At 47.1% G+C, this 27,994-nt stretch overlaps 1 protein-coding gene across 6 annotated transcripts; it reads left to right on the forward strand.

The window, feature by feature from the left end:
• Nucleotides 1–1,398: 1,398 nt before the first annotated feature.
• Nucleotides 1,399–27,924, forward strand: OSCP1 (organic solute carrier partner 1). 6 transcript variants are annotated; one of them, XM_019430247.2, is made up of 11 exons: nucleotides 1,399–1,611; nucleotides 6,582–6,611; nucleotides 11,111–11,265; nucleotides 15,440–15,607; nucleotides 16,343–16,456; nucleotides 23,233–23,336; nucleotides 23,778–23,906; nucleotides 24,446–24,515; nucleotides 25,896–26,035; nucleotides 27,271–27,334; nucleotides 27,575–27,924. In XM_019430247.2, the coding sequence occupies exons 1-11, from the start codon at nucleotides 1,500–1,502 to the stop codon at nucleotides 27,689–27,691; spliced, it is 1,203 nt and encodes a 400-aa protein (XP_019285792.1). In that variant the 5' UTR covers nucleotides 1,399–1,499; the 3' UTR covers nucleotides 27,692–27,924. The 6 variants fall into 6 exon arrangements, with proteins under 6 accessions (XP_019285792.1, XP_019285794.1, XP_019285793.1 ...); XM_019430249.2 differs by having other exon boundaries at nucleotides 16,376–16,456; XM_019430251.2 differs by lacking the exon at nucleotides 6,582–6,611 and adding an exon at nucleotides 9,903–10,043 and having other exon boundaries at nucleotides 1,502–1,611.
• Nucleotides 27,925–27,994: the final 70 nt, after the last annotated feature.

A 27,994-nucleotide genomic window follows, 5' to 3' on the forward strand; every position in this document is an offset into this window, starting at 1 on the left:
GAAATTCAAGTTGTGAGCGTTGACTACTTTTTTTTTAATGTTTATTTTTGAGAGAAAGCAGGGGAGGGGCAGACAGAGGCAGAGAATCCCAAGCAGGCTCTGAGCTGGCCCCAAACTGTCAGTGCAGAGCCAGATGTGGGGCTCCAACTCACAAACCCTGAGATCATGACCTGAGCTGAAGTCAGACACTTAACCAACTGAGTTACCCAGGTGCCCCTCGACTACTTTTGAGAACTTGGCTGGGAAGGGAAGGGGACTAGAGAAGGAATGGGAAGGACTTGAGCTGTCAGGGCAAGACTTTGCAGTAGTAGGTGTGGTTATGAAGAAGATGTGCTGTTCCACTGAGGGGGCAAAGCCAATGAGATAGATGAGTTCTGCTGCATTAGGGGGAAATGGGGGAGTGCTGAAGATGTCTCTAAAAAAGGTAGTTACAGTCAGAGTGGAGAGTCTTGAATGCCATGCCAGGCACTTAGACTACGATCTGGCAAACAGTTGGAAAGCACATAAGGGATGCGTCATATGGAAAATGGCAACTGCTGAAATTTAGCCTAGCAGCCAGTGCGGGTGGAGAGAAAACATACTAATGCAGGCAGAAAAAGAAACGAAGAGATAAGTGTGGAAAAGATTTTGGGGGTAAAAGCAGAAGTGGTGACTGATAATAGGACCCAAGGAGACCAGAATTGTTAGCCAAGGCTCAGATTTCAAGTCTGAGTGGCTGGAGGGAAAGAGGATTCGTAGGTTTTAGAAGTATTGAAATTTACAGAAATGGTTGCTCATCAAAGTAAAAACGTACAGCAGAAAACAAGAAGGTGATGCTGGAGCTCATGACGTGAGTGAAGTGTGGGGTCGCTGCTCTCCAAGCAGACAACTGCTCGACAGTGTGAAAGGAGGGAGCTTCAGAGAAACCCCAGCACGCTTGCTCGCGGGGCAGCCAGGCGTGAACAGGCCTGGTTTGCTTCACGGAGCACGAAACCCAGGTGGGACTTCACTCCAAGTCTCTTTTAGGACGGAAACGCAAGTTAAGGCCTTCTGGCCCTTCACCCACCCAAAAGATTACTGAGGGCTTTCGGGGCATTTTGCACGATCTCAGGGATTCCTCTCTGCAACCTTGTGTGGCGGGTGACCCCTCCACGTATAGGGAAGGCCAGCCTCGCAGAACTCGGAAAGGGCGGGGCCGGGATTCCACCCCAGGTCCCGCTGCCCACTCCGAAGTTCTGCTCGGGCTTTCCGCGTTCTCCGGCAGGGGGCAGCCCATCCACCCCAGCTGGAGACGAAAGCAGCGCTCGAACCGCGAGTCCCAATCCACCACGGAGGCGGCAGCCGGCGGCCCAATAAGCGTCCGCCTCGGGCGCCTCCCAACAAGCGGCCCGCTGATTGGCTTCCTCGGCCACCCGCCGCGTTACCCTGGCAACTAAGCGAGGCGACGCGGCGGCTGTGAGTCTAGGCCTCCCGCCACCCAACCCCGGGGCTCGTCGCCTGCCCCGCTGGTATCTGGCACCATGTCGGTGCGGACGCTACCGCTGCTCTTCTTGAACTTGGGCGGGGAGATGCTTTACATCCTGGACCAGCGGCTGCGGGCCCAGAACATCCCGGGAGACAAGGCCCGCAAAGGTGAGAGGCGCCCGGCCCGCGCAGCCGGCCCCACGCCCCGCAGCCCGGCCCCCTCCCCGCCGCCCCGGCGCTCACAGCTGGACCCCGTCCCCCCAGCCAGGCCCCCCTGCAGACTGACCAACACCGCTGCACCCCGCGCTCCTATAGCCAGCCCCATAACGCCACAGCCCCGTCTGGTCAGAGCCCCTCAGGAGTCAAATTCTCCAAAAAAAAATTTTCGCAGCAGAAGGACTAAATACCCGCGCTAAGGTATATTATTAGGGGACCTGACACCCTCACCTCCAATTTCCTTCCCCCCTCCCTCAAATTGGAGAGATGATCTCCCAATCTCTCTTGACAAATGATCCCTCCCAAATGTAGGAGTCCCAGCCGCCCACCACCTGGCGACAAACTCCTTGCCAGTCCAAGAATCCTCTACTCCAACGAGGTGTGGATTCTCCTGTCCTCTGTGTAGTAGCCTCCTTCATGAACTGGAGGCAAGTCTTGCTCATTTCAGAAGCTATTTCTAGAAAGATGGGGTTCTGGAAAAACAGATAAATAAGAAAACACAAGTGACTTTTAAGTTATTCTCTTTACAATTACTGGAAGAGAAGGCAGTTCTGGAGATAATTATATGAGAGTTTCTAAAATGCAAACGCTGTCACCCATACACCCATATACCCCATATATATACCCATATACACCACGTCTAATTTCCAGAGAAATGACCACCCAGAACTCTCTGCCACCCTTATCCTCTCCCTCTTTTCCTTCCTCTCAACCAACATCCGCTTTCACCAAGTTTCCTGGGATTAAGTATGAAAGAAATCTGTATTTCAAGGTAGAGAAAGAAGAGTTGATATAAAGGTAACTGACATGACCCAAGATTAAAAATTTATTCTCTCCAACAGTCTGTATGCTCAACTGATGTTAAACATGCATATTCGGACGTTAAGCATACATATTCAGATATTCACTGTTGTGCCTGTGCGATTGAGTCCAAGTCTATGCACAAAGAGATAAAAAGAGTTCCCTGCAGCATACCCCCTCCATTCATTCTGCACACTGCCGCCTGTGAGCTTTCTAAAATGCAAATCTGTCCATACTCCCCGCTACTTAAAACCCTTTGTCAGCTTTCCACTGCTGTTTGGATGGAGACCAAGTCTTCGGCAGGATGATTCAGGGCCCTCGCTGACATGATCTCTCTCCACCTCTGCAGTCCTACCTTCCACCACTGCCTGCCTCCTACTGTGTATCTTAATCATAGGTCTACATTTAAAGCATGTGCATTCAGATTTCCATGCTAGTAATCCCCATTCTACCCCAAACCTGCCATTTCTGTGCTAATAGTTCCCCTTCCATCCTGCATTTTCAGCTTAAGAATCATCTCCTTCGGGAAGATGGGGAAAGGGTCTGAGAATCCTCCCATAGCACTCCATGCATGCCTCTCCCTACCTTGTCACTGGCCATGTTATACTGAAACAGTCTTTGGGTGTCTCCCCCCCACGTGAGGGTTTTATTCAGCTTTGTACTCTAGCACCTAGCGTAATGCCTAGGCCAGAATAAATTGGTGTTGAGTCAGTGTTTGTTGAACTGATGATCTAAATTGGCTGTTTTATATGATGTTGCCATTTCTTCCTCAAGAGGCTTCTGTCTTCCTTGGCCCATATTTTCTGTGATTTCACTGCGCCTGATGGCACTAGTGAGCTGACAGGTAGTCCTTGCCCTGGCTGCCTGCATCTCAGAAGACAGTGTAAATTAGCAATTAAGAGCACACTCACTGCAGTCATACAACTGGGTTCCAACTGTAGCTCTGCCATTTAACCAGCTGTGTGATTTTGGAGTGTAACCTCAATGAGACCGTTTCTTTTTCCATAAAATGGGAATCATACATACTTACAGCAAAGTTGTAAGAATTGAATGAGATCTTGTATTCAGCATATTTTGCACAATGAGTAGCAGGTGCTGGCTTTCAAGAGGGGGGGGTCAGGACAAGACCCTCTGAATGCAAAGGGACCGGTTTCCTTTGTCTTCAAGAGCTATAGTCCTTCTGGGTTTGCTGAGCGCAGCTCTAGGGAGTTTCGGCCATCGTTAGCAATTCACATCCACTCGCTGGTTCCTTCCTTCCACAGTTTGGGTGAGTGTCAGACATCCTGTGAGATGCTGGGTGGAGCCTGATCCAGCCGTTCTGTGTATTCACAGAATTCAGGGCTTTGGATCAGTCTCATCCAGCAACTGATTCTAAAACGGGGCGGGCGGGGGGGTGGGGGGAGCTGACATATCTTCCTAACAACAACAATAAACATTTACTAAGCACTTACCGTGTACCAAGGACCTCTCTGAAGACCTTAATCCCCACAGCTATACTATCCTTTAGGTAATACTATCCCCTTTTTACAGTTGGGGAAGCTAATTTGCCCAGGGTTACATAGCCAGTAGGAGGAAGAGTAAAGGATTTGAACCCAGGTCATCAGGCTCCAGAGCTCACACTCTCAATGAATATGTCCTCAACTGCTGCACTATACTTCCATACGTGGGGGGACTGTATCAGAATCATTGGGAGGGGGGATGGGAGGTGGAGAAGAGAGGGAGAGCTTTGAAAAACGTATCCAACATACCCCACTGATTTTAGGAAAGGAATGACAGAGGGTAGCTGGCTCATGGGGACTTGTAGAAGACAGTGACAAAACAGGGTAGAGGGCTCAGGATTCACAAAGCTGAGAAACACCCTTGTGTCCCCCCCATTGAGAGTTGGCATAGCTGCAGGAGCCACTGTGGCAATTACTGGCGCACAGAGGCCTATAAAACACCAGACACGGTAAACAAGTCCTCGTTGATGCCGTGAATGGAAATCATATTTCTTCTAGGTGTTTTCAGTATCTTACACGACTAATTGGTCTCCTGGAGGCCATCCCGCTCCCACAAGGCCAGCGCACATATTGCAGTTTTTCGCCACAATGCAGCCTCTAGTTTAGCATTCAACAGAAAGGAAGTGCCGTCTCTGTGGGGCAACTTTTGAGTGTTGCATATGAATGTCCCACGTTTTAAGCAATAGCAAGAATAATAAAAGCTGCCTTTGCCTCCTGTCCTCTCAAAAATACTCCTAAATAAGACCCTATTACATTTTGTTTACATTCCTCATTTTACAGAAGGGGAAACTGAGACATAGAGCCAGGAAGTGATTTTTCCAGGACAAGCAGATCACAGCGTAGTACTTACTGAGCAACCAAATGGTGGTGAGATTCTGTTTTTATTTTTCTAGTTCCAATTTAGCAGGCAGCTCTGGATAATCTTGAGCCTTCCCCCCATTCAAAATACTAAAGTGGAATTGTTGCAACCAAGTCATCAGGAAAAATAACAGAAAGTCAGGACATGGTTTTTACCTTCCTGAGGTCCTCAGGAGGACAGGGACGTGGGGCGCACAGCACTAGAGCGACCTCTGCTGGAGCTGAGTGTCATTGCCTGCAGGAGTGCCCGTACCCAGGACCCGATTTTGCCAGCAGCAGGGAGCCACTGTCTCTTAGAGTACCGGGCCCCTTGCAGCACCACCCCTCTGCCCACGAACGCATCAGGCAAGACCGCCTGTAAAATAAATGCCACGAAAAGACAGAGGATGTGGACATTATGCCAAAGAAACCAGTATCTGCTCCAAGAAGGCCAGGTTCTTGGTGCTGCTCCCCCAGTATTTTCTCTCCAAAAGCCTGTGACTTGTGGGGAAAAAGATGGTGAATTTTCCCAGAGGAGTCTAACCTTGCAGTGGGAACCTTTTGCCACCAGTTAGGGCATGGCACGGGCTGTGCTTTCAAACTGATTTCTTAGGTGCTGTTGGTGATGTATGTTGAAGGCGCATGGATGCTCGATTATAACTTCAGAAATCACCTCTGAAACAACCTATTTTGCAAATGTTTCCAAAAGAGACCATTAATTACAAAATGTGTTTAAAATGTGGATGCAATAAATAAATAAATAAATAAATAAATAAATAAGAATGTGGATGCACGTAGAACCCTGCTTAGAGGGCGTGGTATTGGAGTTCAACATTGAAATCTGCCCCCAGAAAATTAAGGAAAGAAAAAAGCCACATTTCATCCTTTATGGGTAGTGTCCAAAGTTGTGCAGTACAGAAAGCAGAGCCAGAAGAGAAGCCAGCTAAGTGTTTGATGCGTGTTATCTGCTTCATCCCCACAGCAACCCTGTGATGTAGGTGCCGTTCCGATCCCCATTTTACAGATGAAGAAACTGAGGTTCAATAAATTGCTTGAAGTTACATAGCTAGCAAATGGTAGAGCCGGATCTCAACCTATAAAGGGTCTTGATTCTCACGGATTTCTCCAGCCAAGTACCTTTCTCCTCATTTGGTTTCCTCTTGGCATGTCCCCACCCGCTTTTGTCCTCAGGGGCTTTCTTTTACAGTGGTCCCCTCATTATTGCCCTCTTTTTACATGGGAGTCATGCATCTATATGTAAAAAGTAAATCGGAAACAAATGGACATTTTTTCCTTTTGGTTCACCTTTTAAGTTTTCTATCTGGAGCAGTTCCATCTGTACTCTGGAAAGGGAAATCTTAATCAAAAAAAATCAGGTTGTAGAAAAAGAAAATCCTCTCTCTACCTACTCTGGGGAGTCTTCCTCATGAAAGTTAGTGTTTGTAAAAGCCTTTGAATAGTGTGTATTCTCACAGCATCAGAAAATGACTCCTCAGGCCTTTCAAGATCAACCCCAAGGTAGCTAGTTTCTCCTGGGTTTCCTCTCCCACGAGGCCCTCCTCTAAAAGACATAGCCTCTCCAGGGCTCTTTTGGAACTCGTTATTTACCTATCGTCCTTTCCAAAGTCTCAAATGGAAGGCAGGGTATCCGCATTAGACGTCACTGCCCACCTGCAAACTAAAGTTTCATAGGCCACAACGTCGGAATTGGTGTTTTTAAAGCCTCCTTGAAAAAAATGTTATTGCTTCATGAACTGGTGTTTTCTTTTTATATGCTTCATGTAGATGAATGGACAGAGGTGGACAGAAAACGAGGTATGCTATCTCTGGGCTGCATGCGTTCAGTCTGCATCCACAGGCTCACTCGGTCCTGTATCGTTGGGCTTCCTGTGGGACCACTCTAAATACTCCTAAGGGAAAACACAGGCGTGAGTTTCTCTTTAGCCAAGACGTTGGTTGTATGGTGGAATCTCTTATTTAAATGCAGCACGTAAGATGAAAACCAAGCAAACTTTGGCCAAAAGGACCATATGGCGCCCTAGGTATTTGTCTCTTCTCATCAGTGCCAAGTTTGACAGGGACCACCAAGACAGCAGCTACACATCTGGGGAGACTGTCCTATCCGGTAGTCCTTAAAACCATTACGTGACAGTATCGTGCAGCCAAAGAATTGCGCTTCGACACCGGTGCTCCTCCCCGAGCCGTTCTCCTTAGCACACAGAGATCTCTACTGAGCAACGGAGAAAAATGGGAGCCTGTGGGCTGCAGCATGCATGCACCAGGACCTAATCGTGCCAAATCTTCAGTTTCCCCTTCACCTACAACCAGCAGCAAACCTGAAAATTTGGCCAGTTCCCCAGAATAAAACCTTAGCCTTCCCCACCTTTAAATGTCACAAGTACCTTCCATCACTTGACATTTGGGTGCGGTTTATGCACGCCATCGGCCATCGTCCTCAAGATTTTAAATGCTCTCACCATACCAAGTATGCCAAGGAGATGACATACGTAATATGTAAGAGCACAGACGGTAAAATCAAACACCCATCCTAATTTCGCTTCCACCACCAGCTATGTGACCTTGGACTTTAACCTAAGATTCAGTGGTCCTCCTTGATAGAATAAGGAGAGTAATTCAGTGTTGTCTTGGGGTTTAAATGAGATAATGCACGGAAAGTTCTAAGCCCAGTGCCTGGAACATAGTAAGGTTTCAAAAATGGTAACCACCTGGAAGTAGCAGCTTCTCCCTTTTAGGCTCGGTTCCAAATTGCATATTCCCCATAACAATTAAATGTAGAGCAGAGGTAGTTGGTAAAAACCCAGTTGCCTTCAGGGGTGCGTGGGTGGCTCAGTCGGTTAAGCATCTGACTTTGGCTCAGGTCATGATCTCACTGTTCGTGGGTTCAAGCCCCGTGTCAGGCCCTGTGCTGACGGCTCAGAGCCTGGAGCCTGCTTCAGATCCTGCGTCTCCCTCTTTCTGCTCCTCCCCTGCTTGTACTCTGTCTCTCAAAAATAGACAAACATTTAAAAAATTTTTAAAAACCCAGTTGCTTTCATCAAGAGAATTATTTCATCTAGGTCAGGATCCAAGAAAAACACACCTAAAGTCCTCGATACACTTTTATTGCATTTTACCATTTCTCTTGAGCGATTTTTGGCCCACCTCTTGACACATGGTGGAATTTCAGGTGAGACGTGAATTATGAAGGCTGTGAGTATACATAATTGAATCACTGGAATTTATTTTAACTTAGGCATTTAAAAAAATTTTTTTAATGTTTATTTATTTTTGAGACAGAGAGAGACAGAGCATGAACGGGGCAGGGTCAGAGAGAGGGAGACACAGAATCTGAAACAGGCTCCAGGCTCTGAGCTGTCAGCACAGAGCCCGACGCGGGGCTCGAACTCACGGACCGCGAGATCATGACCTGAGCCGAAGTCAGCCACTTAACCGACTGAGCCACCCAGGCACCCCAACTTAGGCATTTTTAAATAACAAGCAGAACCTGACCTCATAGTCAGAACCCAGGACAAGCAGCCCGATATGTTAAGAACTCAGCTACTAACCCTCTCTGATGCACCTGTTAAAAATTACTTCCTTCCCTGCCCTTAGTCCCTGCAGGCTGTCGCCTAGCTCCTAGCACATTCCTGCCTCGTGAAATTAGGCAGAGCTCATGTGAGTGCAGAAAGCTAACACCAAGACAGACCGACAGGTCTGCTTAAAATCGTTTCTCGGGTTTAACTTCAGTACAGCATGGACTGCTTCTCTAGGGAAGGACAGCCTTCCGTTCCTCGTGCCCTGGCGTTTATCTCGAGTCCGATACAGATTTAGGCCCGCCTCAACCAAGTGCTGGGTAAAGCGCATCGTGAGCTGTAAGCCTGTTAATTTGTGCCCCCATACTCTTTCCAAAGACTTAAATTTGAGAGGCGAGAGCCCTGGGTGCCAGAGCCCAATCATAAAACTGTCATTTCTTCTTTGGGGTCATTTGTGTTCACCGCTCTGCCCACAGAGACAGGGTGTGCTGTACTCCTAATGACAGGTAAACTTTCTGGTTGTTCTGGTACAAGGAGCCATGGTGATACGTGGCCTATTCACTTCCCAGAGGGAAAGGTTTCACTTTGCTTTTTACTTTGCCAGAGTGACTAACACTCACCCTGCCATTTTCTTTCTTTTAGAACTGATGTATTTGGGTCTAAGCTGCTAGGGACTCAAAGACTCTAGAGAAACGACCCAGCACCCAGGTAAATGGCAGCTTTTGTAAACACTGACATAACCAGAGCTGATGTGATTCTTCAACTGGAATTCTTCCTCTTTGGCACTCCTCCTTGCCCTACATAAATCTGGAAAATTCTTCAAATTCTTTCTTTTGAGGGCTTATATGTGGCTTTGCATTTGTACCTATTCCTTTGCAAATTCTGCACTTGATCTAGGCTACAGTAAGAACAGGGTTAGGAAACCCAGTTCCTTGCAGGCCCTTGCTTGTTTTGGCCAAAGACAAAAGACCATTCATGAAGCAAACCCAGAAGAGTTCATATGTCCCCAAACTGTCCACACTGGGGAAATGTTAGTGCACATTAGGGGCATGCTGCAATGGGTTCAAATTGTCAGAGGTGACGCCTACCCTATATTGGTAATGGAGTTCTTCCTCACAAAGAAGATAGAGCCTAGAGTGAAGTCCTAAGGTCAAGTGTGAGTTCAACACTTCTGCAAGGAGCCACAGTCATTTAGTTCTTTTCTGTTAAAAAAGGTGGGGAGGGGGCTTCTGCTCTTTCTCCGTAGCCCTTCCATGTAAGATTTAAAAACAGCCTGGGGGTGCCTGGGTGGCTCAGTTGGTTAAGCGTCTGACTTTGGCTCAGGTCATGATCTCATGGTTCCTAAGTCCAAGGCCCGCATCAGGATCTCTGCTGTCAGCGCAGAGCCTGCTTCATTCAAATCCTCTGTCTCCCTCTCTCTCTCTGCTCCACTCACCTGCTCACACATTCTCTCTTAAAAATAAATAAATAAACATTAAAAAAAAAAGATTTAGACACAACTAGCCCCCAGCTCCCCTTTCCCCCCAAAATGTTCTTCGAGATGCCTTTTTTTTAAGATTTTACTTTTTTTAAGGAATCTCTACACCCAATGTGGGCTCAGACTGACAACCCCAAGATCAAGAGTCGCACACTCCACCAACTGAGCCAGCCAGGTGCCCAGATGCTTTTTAGTGCTGGCCTGAGCGCTCAGGGTACTTCTATCCATGACTTAAAGGTATGACCTGACCACACTACCTTGCCTTCAGTCTCTAAAATTCATGGTCACAACCAATCACCTGGTGCTACCTTTGTGTGGCAAGAGAAAGGGGCATTTGTATCCTTCGGTGATAATCACTCATGTTTAGTAATTGATTTTGTATCATTATTCTAAATAATCAGTTTTCTTGCAAGTTTTAATTGCTATAAATGTATATTCTCAGTATTCATATACTCTCACCCTGAGGTCAGCATATATCTGGCTTAATTAAGAATAATCTGTGTTCATACATACCTGGTCCTATTTCTTGTACCAGATGGTTTTCCTAGCCCTCAACTAATGTTATTTGAGCAGCACAAAATAGTTAATTGAATGAGTGAATGAACGACTAGAATTATAGACACTTTGGTTTGCACATGCCTTAGGACTTTTATTCTCACCAGATGGAAACTTTCCATTTGAACAACACTGAGACATATCACCACAGTGTAATATCAATATTATAGATCAAATGTAGAAATCAAGGCATTCTAAAATGGTGCATGAAGTACATGTCTTGTAGAAACCCTAGAAATCTCTAACCAGTGGGTAGACTTGTCTATTTTCATAAAGTATTTTTTCTTTAAACAGAGTCAATTACCATTATTGGTCCCATTTTTATGAAATTTAATTTTAAGTAAAAACGTTACAGATTAGCTAAACAGACAAAAAGAGCAATACTGCCTCTCATTTCAAGGAAGAGATCGAAAATGTTCATAGGAATCTTTTTTAAAGAAAGAAGAAACATTTCCCCCATCAAGTGAGATAATACATGTATAAAAGTGGCTTATAGCCCCTAAAGCATGATACATTTATACATTGTCACATTTATGTTTGCTCTGGGACAGGCTCATAAGGCACTCCGGACCCCGCTTTCTATTGGGACACCTGTGTGGTTTATCCCAAGGGAGCACATCTCACCAGCACATCAGCATCCCCAGCTCCGCTTAGACCGGCCCCTGCATCCCATTCATACACAGAGACCATTTCCCGAATACAGCTTCCTCCAGTACCTCGCTCAGCTGTATCCTCTCTTGTCTCTACAGTTCTGCACGACATCATCTCAACCATGTTCAATCGAAAGTTTATGGAGGAATTGTTCAAACCCCAAGAGCTCTACTCCAAGAAGGCCCTGAGGACCGTCTACGACCGCCTGGCTCACGCCTCCATTATGAGACTGAACCAGGCCAGCATGGATAAGGTGAGAGCAGACAGCTGCCTCTGTCCCCTTGGTTGCACCTCTTGCACCCTTTGTGGATGAGCACAGACTGGGTCAAATGAGATGATGTATGCAATGGTGCCTTGCCAAAAAGAAAAAAAAAAAAAGGCACTCACAAGTATCAGGTGTTGGTATTGAGTTTTGGAGTTAGAAAAGACCTCAAGTCATCCATCCCAACCCCTCTGATGTTCGTGTCCTTCCACCTGCCCAGAGAGGGCTGGCATCCGTGCCCATATTTGGGAACACTAGGAACACACCTAGGAACCTCAACCGAACACAGGTGCCCCACCCTAAACACTAATTCTGCTTCATTCTTAACAAATCTAAGCTTTGTGATGAGGAAACCAGACATTTTTAAAAGCAAATTCGAGACTGCTCAGTCTTTACTTAGAACATGAACAGGGGCGCCTGGGTGGCTCAGTCGGTTGAGCGTCCGACTTCAGCTCAGGTCACGATCTCACGGTCCGTGAGTTCGAGCCCCGCGTCGGGCTCTGGACTGATGGCTCAGAGCCTGGAGCCTGTTTCCAATTCTGTGTCTCCCTCTCTCTCTGCCCCTCCCCCATTCATGCTCTGTCTCTCTCTGTCCCAAAAATAAATAAATGTTAAAAAAAAAAAAAAATTAAAAAAAAAAAAAAAAGAACATGAACATATCTATTCCTTTGGGGAACAAATTGTTGGGGCACTCTGATTTTTAAAATGATAATTTCAAATAAATAAATGGCAGAGAACAGACAAATCTCCTATTCAGAAGAATCTCCTGTTCAGAGCATGCTCTGCCATCAAGAAAGGAGAGCATAACCCCGTGCTCCCTGTGTGGGGGCTGCACTCAGTGACTTCCTTCCAAAGAGGCCAGTACAGAAGGGGAGGGGGACAGCTAACTTTCAGTGGAGAAGTGACAAACATTACCTCCGCCGGGACGATCAAGGTCCACGTCAACAGTGATGTCATGTCGGTAGTATGTACCCCGATGGGATGTGATGAGGATGGCACTCGACCCCCCCGAACACTCACAACCCCGGTCTAATCGTGAGAAGAACGTCAGATGACATTTGGAGGTCACGTTACAAAGTACCTAACCAGTACTCAAAGCTCGCAAGGCCACCAAAACCAAGCAAAGTTAGAGAAACTGTCACAGCCAAGAGAGGCCTAAGGGACCTGATGACTAAATGTAACACGGGGTCCTGGAACAGAAACAGGACGTTAGGGGAAACTAATGAAATCTGAATGAAATATGGGCTTCAGTTATTTTTAATAATAGCAATAACAATAATTTTTAAATAATTTATTTTTTAGTGTCTCCGTTATGTGAAGGTTTTAAAATCCTGAGGACTGACAGTGAGCGCTGAGTGTGCAAAATCAGTGCTCACTTAATGCTGGAAGCTGGGAACCTTGGGGAGACAGACTGGCTTTAACTGTGCCCTTACCCCCTCTCACTTACTTCTGGAAAGTTACTTGATCTCCCTGGGCCTCCGGTTTCTCATCTATAACATGGGGATAATAATAGCTTGTTCGTATCAGTTCAAGGAGGATTCAATGAGAAAACATAGCACACCTAGGCTTGGCACGTAATAGATGTTCAATCAGTGTTAATCATCTTCTCCGCTCTGCTCACTCTTCTGCCTTTAAGAAGGTCTACGTTTTCGTAGAGAAAGCACACAGAATTTGGAATCAAAAAACCTAGATTCTTGGGGTACCTGGGGGGCTCAGTGGGTTAAGCATCCAACCCTTGATTTCAGCTTGGGTCACGATCTCAGAATTCGTGGGATCGAGCCCTGCGTCAGGCTCTGCGCTGACAGCAAGGAGCCTGCTTGGGATTCTCCCTCTCTCTCTGCCCCTCCCCCACTCACATGTATGCACACTCCCTCAAGAGTAAATAAATAAAAAAAAATTTTTAACCTGGATTCAAGTATCTAGCTCTACCAGTTACAAGCTATGAGACTCAATTTACTGAATAATCTGAATTTTCATTTCTTCATCTTATACCTGTTTTTATCCTTGATTCCTTGCGTGGTGTCCTATCCACAGCAGGTGCTTCATGTCTGGCAATGACGGCAGAGAGTCTCAAATCTATATCTTTAGTATTTTATGTTCACACACACACACACACACACACACACCAGGGTGCTCCTCTTGCCGTAGGATCTGACCATCCTGAGTTCAAATCTCGCCCTGCCACTTACTACCAGCTATGTAAAATCAGGCAAGTCTCTTCGTTTTTAAACTTGGGCTAACCTCTCCATCATAGAGTCCGTGTGAAGAGTAAACAGGACCAAACTAAGTGATGTATGTGATCGTGCTCAGCACCACACTAGATCGTCAGAGCGTATAGTCTCCACCCTGCCTCGAACGTGCCGGTAGCTTCTCTCCCAGACTACTTCCTTCTGCCCCGCATCCCCCAGACTGCCCTGCCGCCATCAGCATTGGCCTTCTCCTGAGCACTAGATGGAAAACGCATTTCAGACAGCCCTTATCTTCGTCCCCAAACCTAGTCAGGCAGTCGCCACATGGGACGCTTTTCCTTTGAAGAGTCACGTGTGCTTCCTTGCCCTGCCTTTTCCATGCCCACCGTCTTTATACCAGGCCTTACATCTGGATTACTCCAGCAAAGTTTCTTTCATTCTTTTTTTTTTTTAAGTTTTTATTTATTTAATTTGAGAGAGAGAGAGAAACTGGGAGCAGCGGAGAGGCAGAGAGAGAGGGAGAATCGTAAGCAGGCTCCGCACCATCAGCACAGAGCCGGATGCCGGGCTTGAACCCATGAACCACAAGTTCGTGACCTGAGCCGGAAGCCCGACGCCGGATGTGACAGACCGAGCCCAGTTTCTTTCATTCTTGTAGTCACTAGATGTTATTACACACCTATCAGGAGCCAGGTACTAGCCAATCTCCCCAACTCCAGTCTCCCTTCCGCTCCATCTCATTTTATCATTGGCAGATTCACTGATCTGGCTTAACCACTACTTCTGTCACGACAGCTCAGAAAAATTTAGTAGCTCTCTAATCCCCACCACGTCTAGTCTAAATTATTTTGCCTGCCTTGGAGCGCTTGGGTGACTCAGTTAAGCGTCCGACTTCGGCTCAGGTCATGATCTCATGGTTCGTAAGTCCGAGCCCCACTTCGGGTTCTGTGCTAACAGCTCAGAGCCTGGAGCCTGCTTGGGATTCTGTGTCTCCGTCTCTCTCTCTGCCCTTCCCCCGCTTGTGCTCTGTCTCTCTGTTTCTCAAAAATAAACATTTAAAAAAAATTAAAAATAAATAAGTAAATAAGTTTGCCTGTCTTTCTAAAACCTTTAATATTCTAATCTTGCCATACTTATCCAACTTTGTTTCCCACCGACCCCAGCACGAATTCCCCTCTCCAATCAGGCTGTCCTCCTCCTTCTCCCAGGAAAATAGCATACTCCTTGCTGCCTTCAGGCCCTCCTACATGCTGTTGCCCTCAGCTAGAATGCCTGTCCCCTCCCTCAGTCGGTGTGAACCTACGACTGCAGCCTTCTGCTCCCGCAAAACCTATCGTGACCACTTTGGTCCTCACCAGTGTCTCGCCTCTTCCCGCTCATGGACGGTCAGACCCCATGGGGGGCTTGTTGATATCTCGTTAAGTACCGTTCAGCGTTTAAAACTGCTCCTACATGGTTGTGGGACCTTACATTTGCCACATGTGCACATACCATCTCCCTGCCTCCTCTCAGCAGTTCCGCAATGACAGGAAATTAGGGAATAATTTTTACACATGTGAAAGCTCAGGCTCAAGAGAGGTGGAGGGACTTGGCCAGGGCCATCCAGCACATCGGCCACAGTGGTGGAGGGCTGGCTTTTGGGTTTTCGCTCTCTGAGGCCAGCACCAGTCCAGGGCCCCGTGGCTGCCGATACTGTCCCAAACGTGTTCCATAAGCAACACATGTGAGCTGACCAGAAATCCTCCTCTTCTCAGGAATGCTCCTCCACTGGTCTGGCTTCATGCTCCTCCTGCTGCTCTGGCTTAATTACTAATGTTATCCCCTTTGACTCCCAAAAGTATCTTGGTTTGAGTGATCACTGACGTGGTCACCCGAGCTGTATGATATGCCGAGAACTGGTTTTCAGTAAATGCTTGACCGAATGATTGTGTGGAGGTGCTGATGTCTACTTCTCTGATCCCCTTTATTTTGCTCAGCTCTATGACCTGATGACTATGGCTTTCAAACACCAAGTATTGCTGTGCCCCCGCCCCAAGGATGTGTTGCTCGTCACTTTCAATCATTTAGATGCCATCAAGGGATTCATCCAAGACTCCCCAGCCATCCTGCATCAAGTGGAGGAGATTTTCCGGCAGCTGACTGAAGTAAGAGGTCACCGCCAGCTCATCATCCCTCAGCCCTGTTCTTGTTCTCATTCCCCCTGATAAGAACAGTTGGATTCTGGGGCTCCTGGGTGACTCAGTCAGTTAAGTGTCCGACTCTTGATTCCAGCTTACATCATGATCTCACTGTTGTGAGTTCGAGCCTCGCGTCTTTGGGGCTCTGTGCTGACAGTGCAGAGCCTGCTTGAGATTCTCTCTCTCCCCCACTCTCTGCCCCTCCCTCCTCTCTCTTTCTGTCTCTCTCTCTCTTTCTCTCAAAATATAAATAAACGTCTTAAAAAAAAAAAAAAGAACAGCTAGATTCTATGACAGACAGAATAGGCAAAGCCTGCCTCTCTCCCCAAAATTCTAAAAATCTACAAGTATCTAAAAATAGATTAAAAGGTCATATAATAGGCCTTCCCATCTTATGCGCTCTCACCGTTGCCTTCAACGCTGGGAAAGCAATGACACAGAGCACGAGCACGGCCATTTTCTCCTGACCCTTCTGAGAAGGAGTTCACGGTGGATGTTCTGCTAAATCTGAACGGGAGAAGGGAGAAGTGAAGGGTACCATAATGGGGTCTCTCCCCCTGGGGAGGGAGCCGGGCTGGCTCTCCTGCCGCCCCTCCTCCCCCAGCAGCCGAGTTCCCTGAGTCCCCTGTTGGCCTCTCTGGCCCCAGCCCCTGAGTGCCCGCCTAGCCCTGCCTGTCTGCCCTTCCCACCTCACTTCTGGAGGTGAAGTGCTTCTTTCTGCTTTGCCTCTGGCAGACATACGGGGGCCTCTCTGCGGGGGAGTTCCAGCTGATCCGGCAGACCCTCCTCACCTTCTTCCAGGACCTGCACATCCGGGTGAGTGAGTGGGTGGCCCCAGGAGCACCCTGCCACTGCTGTCCTAGGGAAACAGGGTGCCAAGGGGCCAGGCAGAAGACGCCTGAGGTGGCCCAGTTAGTGGTGTCCTCAGCGCTCGGCTCCATGATGATAAAATTGCCGATAACAAATCTCAGCAGTTTTCAAATGGACCAAGGAAGACAGTGATATCGCCATTCTTGCCCAGTTACCTTATGTATCTCTTTAAAATATGGTCTGTTCCCTTCTCCAGAGGAAATGTGTTCTCCGTGGACCGGGGAAGACAAATAGATTTCAACTCAGAAGCCAATTTCATTTTTAACCCTCATGAATAATTTTATTCACCATAGATGGGAGTAATAATAACACCAACATAAATTAAGATCTCTCATAGTCATCGATTAAAATTTTAAAAAATATATGAAAGTACAAATAAGATTAAGTTTTGTATTGCTTTAAAATATTGAAAACCCTGCATCATATTCTTCTCAGGACGGTGCCTGTGTGGACATTGTTTTATGGATTGTGGTGATATAAGCAGCCATATTGATTTCTCAATTCTGACGAGATAAAATCCATTATAATGAAAAGACACTCCTAATAATAAGTTTATAACAAAATCATTAAAATATATTAAACCACAAAATATATTAAGCTTTAATTGCCAAGTAGGCAGGCAGTGAAACATCTGAATGTCCATGAAGAAAAATAGGAATCACATATCCTGACGATATTCCGCTGCTGCTCCGTTACACTTGGCTGGTTTTCCGAGGCTGGTCTTTAAAGGTGTTTCTGCTCGGCCGCAATGTCTGATTGCCTACACAGATTTTCTCTGTTTTCAAAACAGTCTTGATAGTCTTTAGATTTGTTAGTGGGAATCCACTTGAAATCCTGAGCAGTTCTTTGCAACCATCCCAATCCCCAACCCCCTCAGCCCTCCAGAACCCTTGCAGAGTTGCCTCCTCAAAGGCAGTCTCCTCAGATCACCTACCCTCAACCAGACTCTCATTCCCATTCCCATTTCCTTCCCTCGTGGACCTCCCTCGTGTTCTTCCCATTGTTTCGGATGTTGGGACGCATCATTCCATCTTTGCCTCCTCGTAGAATGTTCCCTATACCTCCCCTCGATTATCCACCGCCCTTGGAATCAGTTCATTCTGTAAAACTAGTCAGTCCAACACATGTTTATTGAGTGCCTACTCTATACTCACTCAGTGTCTGAGATACTAGGGTGAGAGATACATGGGTGAACAAGACAAAGGCCCTGCCTTGGGGAGGTTCTACACTAGTAGGAAGAGACGGGGAGGACAAGTAAGTCACGTTCTGGTTCTGATAACTTTTAGGAAAATGACAAGATAAGGTAAAGTTATAGAGAGCAACTGGGATGGAATGTCCCTTTAGACCAGCAGCGTCTCATAGCACTTTCTGTCGCGACAGAGATGTTCTATATCTGTGCTGTCTACCATGATAGCCACTAGCCACATATGGTTATGGAACACTTAAAATACGGCTAGTGTGACAGAGAAACTGAATTTTCAAGTTAATTTTAACAGCCACACTTGACTGGTAGCTACTGTACTGGACAGCACATCCTTAGATGATAGAGTTAAATACATGTCAAGGGCAGCCTTTCTGAGGACAGACACATGAGTTGACATCTCAGGGAAGTGCATCTAAATTGAACGCACAGCAAGTTCAAAGATCCTGAGATGGAAAAAGCGTGATGTGTTCCTTGGACAGAGACAAAGCCAGTGTGAGTGAAGCCTATGTAGGCAGGAGTGATACCGTTAACAAGCTGTGTGGCATGGGCACTGACTCATCAGAACAGATGCCAGTTATAACTAAACTGGTACCTACCAGTTGACTTAGCTTTGTACCCAAGTGAGGAGTTTATTTTAAGAGTAAAGAAAACAAACATTTCAGGCATCCTAAGGTGAACAATAACGTGATCTGATTTGTGTTCTGGAAGATGAACTGTATGGGACAAGGGTGGAAATAGGACTGTAGTTAGGACACTACTGTAGAAATCTGGGTAAAAAATGAAAGTTCTTGGGGCCCCTGGGTGGCTCAGTCAGTTAAGCATCCAACTTCGGCTCAGGTCGTGATCTCACGGTTCGTGGGCTCTAGCCCCGCATCAGGCTCTCCGCTGACAGCACAGAGCCTGCTTCGGATCTTCTGTCTCCCTCTCTATCTGCCCCTTGTGCACTCTCTCTCTCTCTCAAAAAAAACAAACCATTTAGAGGCACCTGGGTGGCTCAGTCGGTTAAGAATACAACTCTTGATTTTGGCTCAGGTCATGATCTCACTGTTCGTGAGTGACAGCACAGAGCATGCATGGGATTCTCTCTCTCTCTCTCTCTCTCTCTCTCTCTCTCTCTCTCCCTCCCTCCCTCCCTCTCTCTCTCCCTCTCTCTCTCTCTCTGCCCTTTGCTCACTCATGCCCTCTATCAAAAAAATAAAATAATAATTAATAATTATTTTAGGGGCACCTGAGTGGCTCAGTGGTTGGGCGTCCAACTTCAGCTCAGGTCATGGTCTCACAGTTTGTGAGTTCAAGCCCCACGTCGGGCTCTGTGCTGACAGCTCAGAGCCTGGAGCCTGCTTCAGATTCTGTGTCTCCCCCATCTCTCTGCCCCTCCCATGCTCATGCTCTGTCTCTCTCTGTCTCTCAATAATAAATAAACATTAAAAAAAAAATTTTAAATAATAATAATTATTATTTTATAAATAAAAATTAAATAAATAAACATTTTTTTTAAAGACAATGAAAGTTCTTGGGGCACCTGGCTGGCTCAGTCGGTGGAGTATGTGACTCTATCTCATGGTTGTAAGTTCAAGCTCCACATTGGGTGCAGAGATTACTTAAAAATAAAACCTTTAAAAAAAAAAAAAAGAGGGGCGCCTGGGTGGCTCAGTTGGTTAGGTGTCCGACTTCAGCTCAGGTCATGATCTCATGGTTCATGAGTTCGAGCCCCACATCGGGCTCTGTGCTGACAGCTCAGAGACTGGAGCCTGCTTCGAAATCTGTGACTCCCCCTCTCTCTCTGTCCCCTCCCCAGCTCATGCTCTGTCTCTGTCTCAAAAAATAAATAAACGTTAAGAAAAAATTTTTAAAAGAAAGAAAGAGAATGACAGTTCTTGCTGCCAGTGGAGATAGTGAGAAGTCTTCACATTTGGGGTATCCCTTCTGGGCAAGAGCAGTTAAGACTTACTGAGAAATTGGACATGGGGAGGGAGAGAAAGAAGAATGAAGAATGACTACGTTTTTGGCCTGAGCAGCAGGTGGTGCCATTAACTGAGAGGGGGAAAGCCTGAGGGAAGTATATTTGAGTAGAAAAATTAATTTTATCTAAGTTTGATTTGCCTATTAGGCATCTGAGTAGCAAAGTCAAATAAGCAATTGAATATATAAGTCATAGAGACGGCATTCAAAGTCTTCTGGTCTCTTGGTGGAGGCTGGTCATCCTCCCTTGTCCACAGGTAAAAAGCATGGTCAGCATTCCACCACCTTCCCCCTTGCTTTCAGATCATTATTCTCCTGCCCTCACCAGCTTGGCCCTCCCCTAGTGAGGACAGACCGGTAAGCCCGACACCACACAAAGCCCTGCACTCATCACTCACTGAAACTGACTGCCCAGTCACTCACCCATGTTCCCGGAGCATTGACATCCCTGGCTGGCTCTCCTCCTGGCCAGCAGAGTCCAGCCACCGTCCTGGGGAACGTGACTGCTCAGGGACACGCCTCATCCGGCACTCCAGACCCACAGCCCTGTGACTTTCATTTCCTCTTTCCATAGGAAACATGCTACCTGCCCCCAGGAACTCATTAGAGAAGGGGGAAATGCACTAAGTGCCTTACAGATGTTTGGTTTTAAAATAGAAGAGCGTAAAGAGGGAGGACACGGGGGTAGGGGCAGTCAGTTCTACCTCAGAGAATCAGAAAAGTTGGGGTGTCTGGCTGGCTCAGTCGGTGGAGCATGTGACTCTTGATCTTGGGGTCGTGAGTTCAAGCCCCACATTGGACGTAGAGATTACTTATATGTCTTTTTAAAAAAAGAAAGAAAGAAAAGTCTTCATAGAGGATCTGATATCTTTTTTAAAAAATGGATTTTCACCAGGCCCATGGGAAAGTAGGAGCGGGGTTAAGTGGACATCCTAAGTAGAGAACACCATCTCAGTAAAGGCATGAGGCACATACCTGTTTGGTGTATTTCGTGGTGCAGAGGCAGCAGAAGGCTGCAAGCGTTTGGATATGGCAAGAACATAGGATTCAAGGAGGAACATGGCTGCAGAGAAGAACACGGGCCAACTGGACATTATCTGGCAGGCAGCAGAGAGTCACTAAAGCAGGAAAAGGACACAGCCTGATAGAAGTTTAGAAGTGTCTCTTCACGGGTGCCCGGCTGGCTCAGTTGGTTAAGTGTCTGACTCTTGATTTCCGCTCAGGTCATGATCTCATGGTTCATGGGTTCAAGCCCCGCATCGGGCTCTGCACCGACAGCGTGGAGCCTGCTTGGGAGTCTCTGCCTCTCTCTCTCTCTCTCTCTCTCTCTCTCTCTCAAAAATGAATAAACTTTAAAAAAAAAGAAGGGTCTTCACCGCAGAATGGAGGATGGCTCACAACCAGGTGAGGGGGGTCAGGGAGGCCAGTTAGGAGGCACCTGCAGCGGCCAGGCCAGAGATGACGAAGGTCTGCACTAGGGACCAGGGTGGAGAGGAGGGGCCAGACACAAGGAGTAATTACTGGGTCTGCAGGGCTTGGTGACTGAATGCACACGGGAAGGTGGCGAGGAGAGGAACTCAGACGGCTGAGGTGGTGCCCTGGTGGCGTCAGTTGCTACAACTGGGAACACCAGAGGAGAATCAGGTTTGGGAAGACAAACGATGACCCTGTTCTGAGCAGGGTGTATTGGAGGTACATCCCACGGAACCCATAGGTAGACACGTCTAATAGGCAATGGGATAGATGCACCAAGTGACCAGGGCAGGAGACCAAGTGGCAGCTTGAGATCTGGGCGCCATCAGCACAGAGGTGAACACTGGGAATAGAGGAGGTCACTTGGGGGGAAAAAGGGTGAAAGAAGAGGAGAAGGACAGGAGAGCCACACTTAACAGCTGAGGGCCAGCAGAGGGGCTGGGCAAGCAGACAGACCCAACAGTCCCATCCAGCCAAGGGCAGGTTGTCGGGTCAGACACAACCACACACTGGACTGAAATGTATACATTTCAGACCTGCTATGACATAGTCAACCTTATTAGAATTAGGCTCACAGAGAGTCTAGCACATGCATATATTCCCACTTCTCTCTCCAAATTTTCTTTCTCCATGCTTGTATTCTCATCTCTTGGTCACAGAATCTTAAGGTTAAAAATTCCTTAAAGGTCTTCCAGCCAAACCCACAAATCATGAGATCGTGACCTGAGCCAAAATCAAGAGTCAGATGCTTCACTAACTGAGCCACGCAGGTGCCCCTCCCATCTCTGCTTCTAAAGTGTCTTCACACCCATCTTCTTCCGGGCCCAGCTCCAAACCCACACTCACCCCTGCCCACTCCCATGCCTGTGGTCATTCTCCTCAGTGGGCTACTGTGCATATACCATCCAGCATATCCTGCTGTGTATTGTCCCCTGTTGCCATTTTACGCCCGGGTCCTGGGTCCGGTTGGACTGTAATCCTAAGAATATTAGCTACCACGTATCGAGCGCTTACTGTGTGTCAGACACAGCGATAAGTGCTTTTTCATTATCTGATTTAGCAGGTAACACTTACCCGTTGAATACATGCTATTATCACCCCCAGTTTGCCAAACAGAAAACTGATACGCGGAAAGGTTGTAGAACTTGCCCAAAACTCAGAGCCAAGGAGTGGCCCAGCTGGGGTGTGAGCCTAGACGGTCTAACATCAGTGTGCCAAACTGCCATCTTACACACTCTTACCCCTTTGCATTTTCACTGCTTTGCACACAACAGATGCTTATTTTTGATGGTATTACGAATAAAATCTAGTCGAGTTTTAGAGTTTGAAGGGATCCTCGAATTTATCTCGTTTTACAGATGAGGAAGCCAGGATCCAATAGAACTGATTAACTACTGCAACCTTGATGGAGTTTCATCTGATCCAGACCTTGACACAAAGTATGCAAACCAGGGGGCGTCTGGCTGGTTCAGTTGGTAGAGCATGTGACTCTTGATCTCAGGGTTGTGAACTTGAGCCCAACGTTGAATGTAGAGATTACTTAAAAAAAAAAAAAAAAAAGCCAACCAGGAAGTAGAAATCAGCATATTATGGTGTTTGCAGTCACATAAAAGACCTTCAGACTCTAAGGCCAACCGGATCCAGATCCACCTGCTTGGGCCCCTTTCCACTGGTCTAGCACATGGCCGAAAGCTCAGGCTCCAGAGTCAGAAACACAAGGGTTGAATCTTTAGCTCCGCCCCTTCTGAGCTGGCTGGCCTTGAGAAAGTGTCTCAACCTCTGAGCTGCCAATTCCTCATCCTTATTGTTCTCTTTGGGCAAGTCCCCTCACTCTGGGAACCTCAGCTTCCTCATCTTTAAAACGAGGGTAATACAGCTCACCTGGAAGACTTGCCGTGCGGCTCAAAAGAAAGTCTGTTTGGAAAAACACTGTAACTCTGTAGGGCTAGTTACGCTGAGTCTTTCTCGTTGTTAGAAGCTCACTAGGTAACACCCCCAAGCCATTACACACTTTGCATCCTCAGAATGCTTATGTCTAGGAAAATATACCAAGAAAAATGACAAGAAGTGTATTTTTTCCCAGGTATCCTTATTTCTAAAGGACAAAGTCCAGAATTCCAACGGTCGCTTCGTGTTGCCGGTGTCCGGGCCCGTTCCCTGGGGAACTGAAGTTCCTGGACTCATCAGGTGAATTCTCAACAGTCATTGTCAGACCAACATTTGGGGTGCCAGGAAACCCACATGCAGGCCACCACACAGAATGTGCCGGGTTCCTACCCGCCCCAGCCTTCCGTCAGTGAAGCACAGCAGTTAGAAGGTCAGGTTCTCATCCCAGCTAGGCCACTTAGCAGACACTTGAGGCCAACCACCCAGTTCTTCAAGATTCACTTCCTCATCTATGAAATGGTTGCTGTGAGAATGAATAAGATAATAATGCTCTGAAGTGCTTACACAGCACCTGGCACATCACATGCCCTTGGTAAATATTGTTATTATTACCTCAACCAGCATCTTTATCTTGAAGGAGTGCATGAATCTCCTTTTTGTCCTGTAGTACAAAGAATAAAGAAGCCTCCAGGACTACCCGAGCTTGGAGAACATCCCATCATGTCATACTTTGTATTGTAGAATGTTCGACAGCAAAGGCAAAGAAGTGAAGAAGGTAGAATTCAAGCATGGTGGAAACTATGTCACTGCACCAAAAGAAGGTTCTTTTGAACTTTATGGAGACCGAGTCCTGAAACTGGGAACCAATATGTAAGCAAATTCTCCCTCCCCGAATGAATTCAAGTCTGAGGGAGGTCACTTCATTTTTAAAAACCTGCTTGACTTCCCCTATGAAAACCCCTGCTGACAAGTGAAATAATTTCCCCTCAGATACAATGAATGCAGAGCCCTGACATTTTCCAAGGGCCCCCAAGATGCCCAAACATCAGGTAACTCAACAGGTTGAAAAACAAATAATTTTAAATAGCCACGGAAGAGCACTAGCCAAAACCTTTGTTGCCATGGAGATCCAGAATGGCGTGGCCTTCACGTACTGTTCACGTTTTTTTCAGTAATCTACATTACTTTGCGAGAAGAGCCATTTCCACCTAACTTCACAGGTATTTTTCTTTGGGAAGCCATGAAATCTGCGTGGTTGCTACCCACTTAGTTATATTCTGTAATCCTGGCACATTTCTGGATGCTTTTTAATGTCTCAGGATAAAAGTTAACGTGCTGTATTTCTGAGTTAGAAACAAGTCAGTGTAAAAGGGCTGGACAGCGTTTTCACAGTTTTCTGTTGGCACCAGGTACAGTATGAACCGGCCGGTGGAAACCCATATGTCTGGGGCATCAAAAAACTTAGCTCCACGGACGCAGGTGAGCTTCTGCCCTCCTTATTCCTCTTCAGAGCTTGTTTCTAGACACAAAAACCGGGATGGGGAGAAGGGTGGAAACTCTAGACTTCAAAGCCAGCCAGTATTTCCCTCATTGTTTACACTCTTCTCAGTTCAGCCTTGCAAGTACAAAGGCTTTTAATTGTAGTTTCTCATGAAGACTTCCAGTGATCTGACTAATTAGGTAATTTCAGGCTTGGCTCAACCACCATAATTAAGCTGGAACCACACACCAGGACACGTGAAACGGCATTGTACCCGTGCCACTAGGTCTGTGGTTGCTGAGTCTAGCGCTCCTGTGTTCTGATCATTAAACCGTCCCTTTGCAGTGCTACCCGACATAATGATGCGGTAGCTCCGTTCAAAATGGGGTTTTAGATTCTGTGAATGCCATCTTTATAAATTTTCACAGAATTAGCTACTAGCGAGCTATAGGACAAATCATGAAATAGTTATGTGCAAACACTTATTGAACGACTTCTGTGGGCTGGGAACCCAGGGACACAAAGCTGGCTTAGAAGGAGAAATGGGCCCACAGACCAAGGTGTCAGTATAAGCAAAGGCACCAAGGGACAAGAGAGCATAGTGGTGTTTGGGGGGAGCGGGGAGGCAGCATCTCTCCCACGTGGCTGGGTCATAACGCAATTGAGGCAGGTGGCCAGAGAGCCGCCCGTACCAGGACACTGGGGCCTGATCCCAAAGAGGCTTAAACCATTTGGACCTTGTCATTTAGGCAAGAGGCAGAGGGGTTTATCTCAAGCGAGAGAGAAGTCTACTTGAGATAATGGGCTGGTGGCAGAGCGACAAAAGAAAGGCAGAGTAGCGGAAGAGGCAGAGCAGGGGGCGGCTGGGTTAGAGGAGCCGGGGTTGGAAGGAGGGGTGAGGGTTGAGCGGGGCCTGACAGCAAGAGGAGGGAAGTGATCCCGGGTGTGTTCACCACAGTCACCACCTGAGGGCAGTGTGGTAGCTCCGATGGAAGCAGTGCCCTTGGACCTGGAGCTTTTGCTGAGGCTGCTTGTAAACTCAAGGGAACTAGACTGACGAAAGAGGAGGCAATGTTCTTCCTCTGCAAGGAGGAAGGTCGTCTGAGGAGAACGGGGATCCCTGGGGGCCCTCCGCTCATCTTGAAAGTGTGAGAATCTCTGGTTTGCTGCCTTGCTAAGGGTCCTTCTTCTTCTCATGTGGATTATTTCTGTTTTGGTTAAGCCTCTTTTCTATGCTTTGTTTGGACACATTTCTAACCCGGATAATGTAAAGAGTCATTGTTTTGCCTTGTTCTGTAATACCACCCTGGGTCTCCGGGGTCTCAGCAGGAAATGTGATCACCTTCATGTAGCTAAAAATCATGAAATTGTTTCTGCAGGAAAACATTGCTCCAAACCCTCTTGCTAAAGAAGAGCTGAATTTCTTGGCCAGGCTGATGGGAGGGATGGAGATTAAGAAACCCAGTGGCCCTGAGCCAGGATTCCGGTTGAATCTCTTCACCACTGATGAAGAGGAGGAGTACGTTTTAAACCTGTTTCTTACAAGGCATATATAAAAATCCTAAGTGTGATAAGAACCAAAAAAATGACCACTGTAACCAGTAACACTTAAAATATAGGTGTAAAGGTCACAGAGGAAAAACCAGCAAATTCAATAACCTAGTTAAAGAAGAATCCACCAGGGACGCTTGGGTGGCTCAGTTAGTTAAGCGTCTGACTCTTGATGTAGGCTCAGGTCATGATCTCACGGTTCATGAGATGGAGATCTCAGCTCAGGTCATGGTCTCATGGTTTATGAGATCGAACCTGACATGGAGCTCTGCACTGACAGCACAGAGAAAGTATTCTGTCTCTCCCTCTCTCTCTGCCTCTCTTCTGCGAAAACGCGCACGCGCTCACTCTCTCTCTCTCTCTCTCTCAAAATAAGTAAATAAACTTTCAAAAAAAGAAGAAGAATCCACCAGTATTAAATAGCATGCATCTTCTGGATTCATTCAAGAAATAGTTCTAATGTCTTACACAGTAAAGCATAGCTGAACAAGAAGCATCGGAAGTCAAGAAAATCATAGTAAGAAAAATCTGTTAAGAAACCAGAGGGAAGTCAGAGCATGAGTCTTTGGGATATGGCAGCCTCCTCCAAAACCAGTAGGGAGAGTGATCCACCCAGATTTATACAAAGCTTCATAGTTTGTAGAGCACGCGTGCATCATTATCTCATGTGATCCTCCTTGCAACCAAGTATTTGGGGTGGGAGTTGCCCTCTGTTCCTGTTGAACTAACTTCTTCCGTGCACTTCTGTGTGAGAGTCACTCTGGTGAGTGCTGGGGACACAAAGATAGAGCGTAAGACCTAGAGCCTGTCCTCAGGAGCCCGCAGGGTAGGAGGAGAATGCACACAGACACAAGTTAGTTCAGTGCCGAGTCATAAATGTTCTAATGGAGGACGTAGTGATTGACTTTGCACCAGCAGATGAAGGGAGTTGGCATCTGGGCTTGGTCTTGGAGTTTGCCAAGCAGAGGAAGGGGAAAAACATTCTGGCCAAGTTCAGTACATGCAAAGGCACAGAGACATACAGGGACTTGACTTTCTGGAGCATAGGGTACTCTGCTTGGGGATAGGACGGCCAGAAAGCTGGAGGGAAATGGCAGAAGGTGAGGCAGAAAAAATAGGCTTCTAAATTATCAAGCGCCGGTGTGCCACGCTGTCGGGGAGAAAACCCTAACCTTTGACCCATTTCTCTACTATTTCATGCAGACAAGCAGCCCTAACCAGGCCAGAAGAGTTGTCCTACGAAGTTATCAACATACAAGCTACTCAGGTGTGTGCGGGCAATTGCACAAGCCAAACGTTAGTCCCCTCCTCACCTCCTAATAACCTTGAACTTCACTGGCCCTCCCTTCTCTCTAATCAGCATGTATCTAGAGCCCCTAGCCTGGCAATCAGGTGAGGAACTGACCTGCATCACGGTGGCGGGATGAAAATTAAACACCAGGTGCACAGAGAGGCAGTCGTGCTGACACATCCCTTTCACTGCCTTCCCCTCGTGTTTCTCCAACAGGACCAGCAAAGGAATGAAGAGCTGGCTCGCATCATGGGGGAGCTGGAGGTCACGGACCAGCCGAGGCAGAGTGCCAGCAAGGGGGATGATCTACTTGCCATGATGGATGGGCTGTAGGTGTACTGGCCCGGGACCCTCGGCCCCCTGTGGGGCGGGCTCCCCAATAAGGACCCCAGAGACGCCTTGGGGAGCAACATGATGTCGCTGGTTTTCTCCGGAGTGAGCAGGTACCTCCCGTTCCTGTTTGTGTTGTAACTGAACTACACAAGTCTCCCTCAAGGAGCACAGTGTCCGGAAGGCACACACATACCCACGTTCTCACCAAAATATATTCTGCATTTTAAATTGGACCTTCTCCATTTTCTTCTGGTTTTATGGCAACCATCTAAAGCCATAGGGCCATAGGTTCAAGCCCCAGAG

This window comes from Panthera pardus, unplaced genomic scaffold (genome assembly GCF_024362965.1).
Source record: "Panthera pardus isolate Hobbes unplaced genomic scaffold, ASM2436296v1 HiC_scaffold_11, whole genome shotgun sequence".
In the NCBI taxonomy this organism is placed as follows: domain Eukaryota; kingdom Metazoa; phylum Chordata; class Mammalia; order Carnivora; family Felidae; genus Panthera; species Panthera pardus.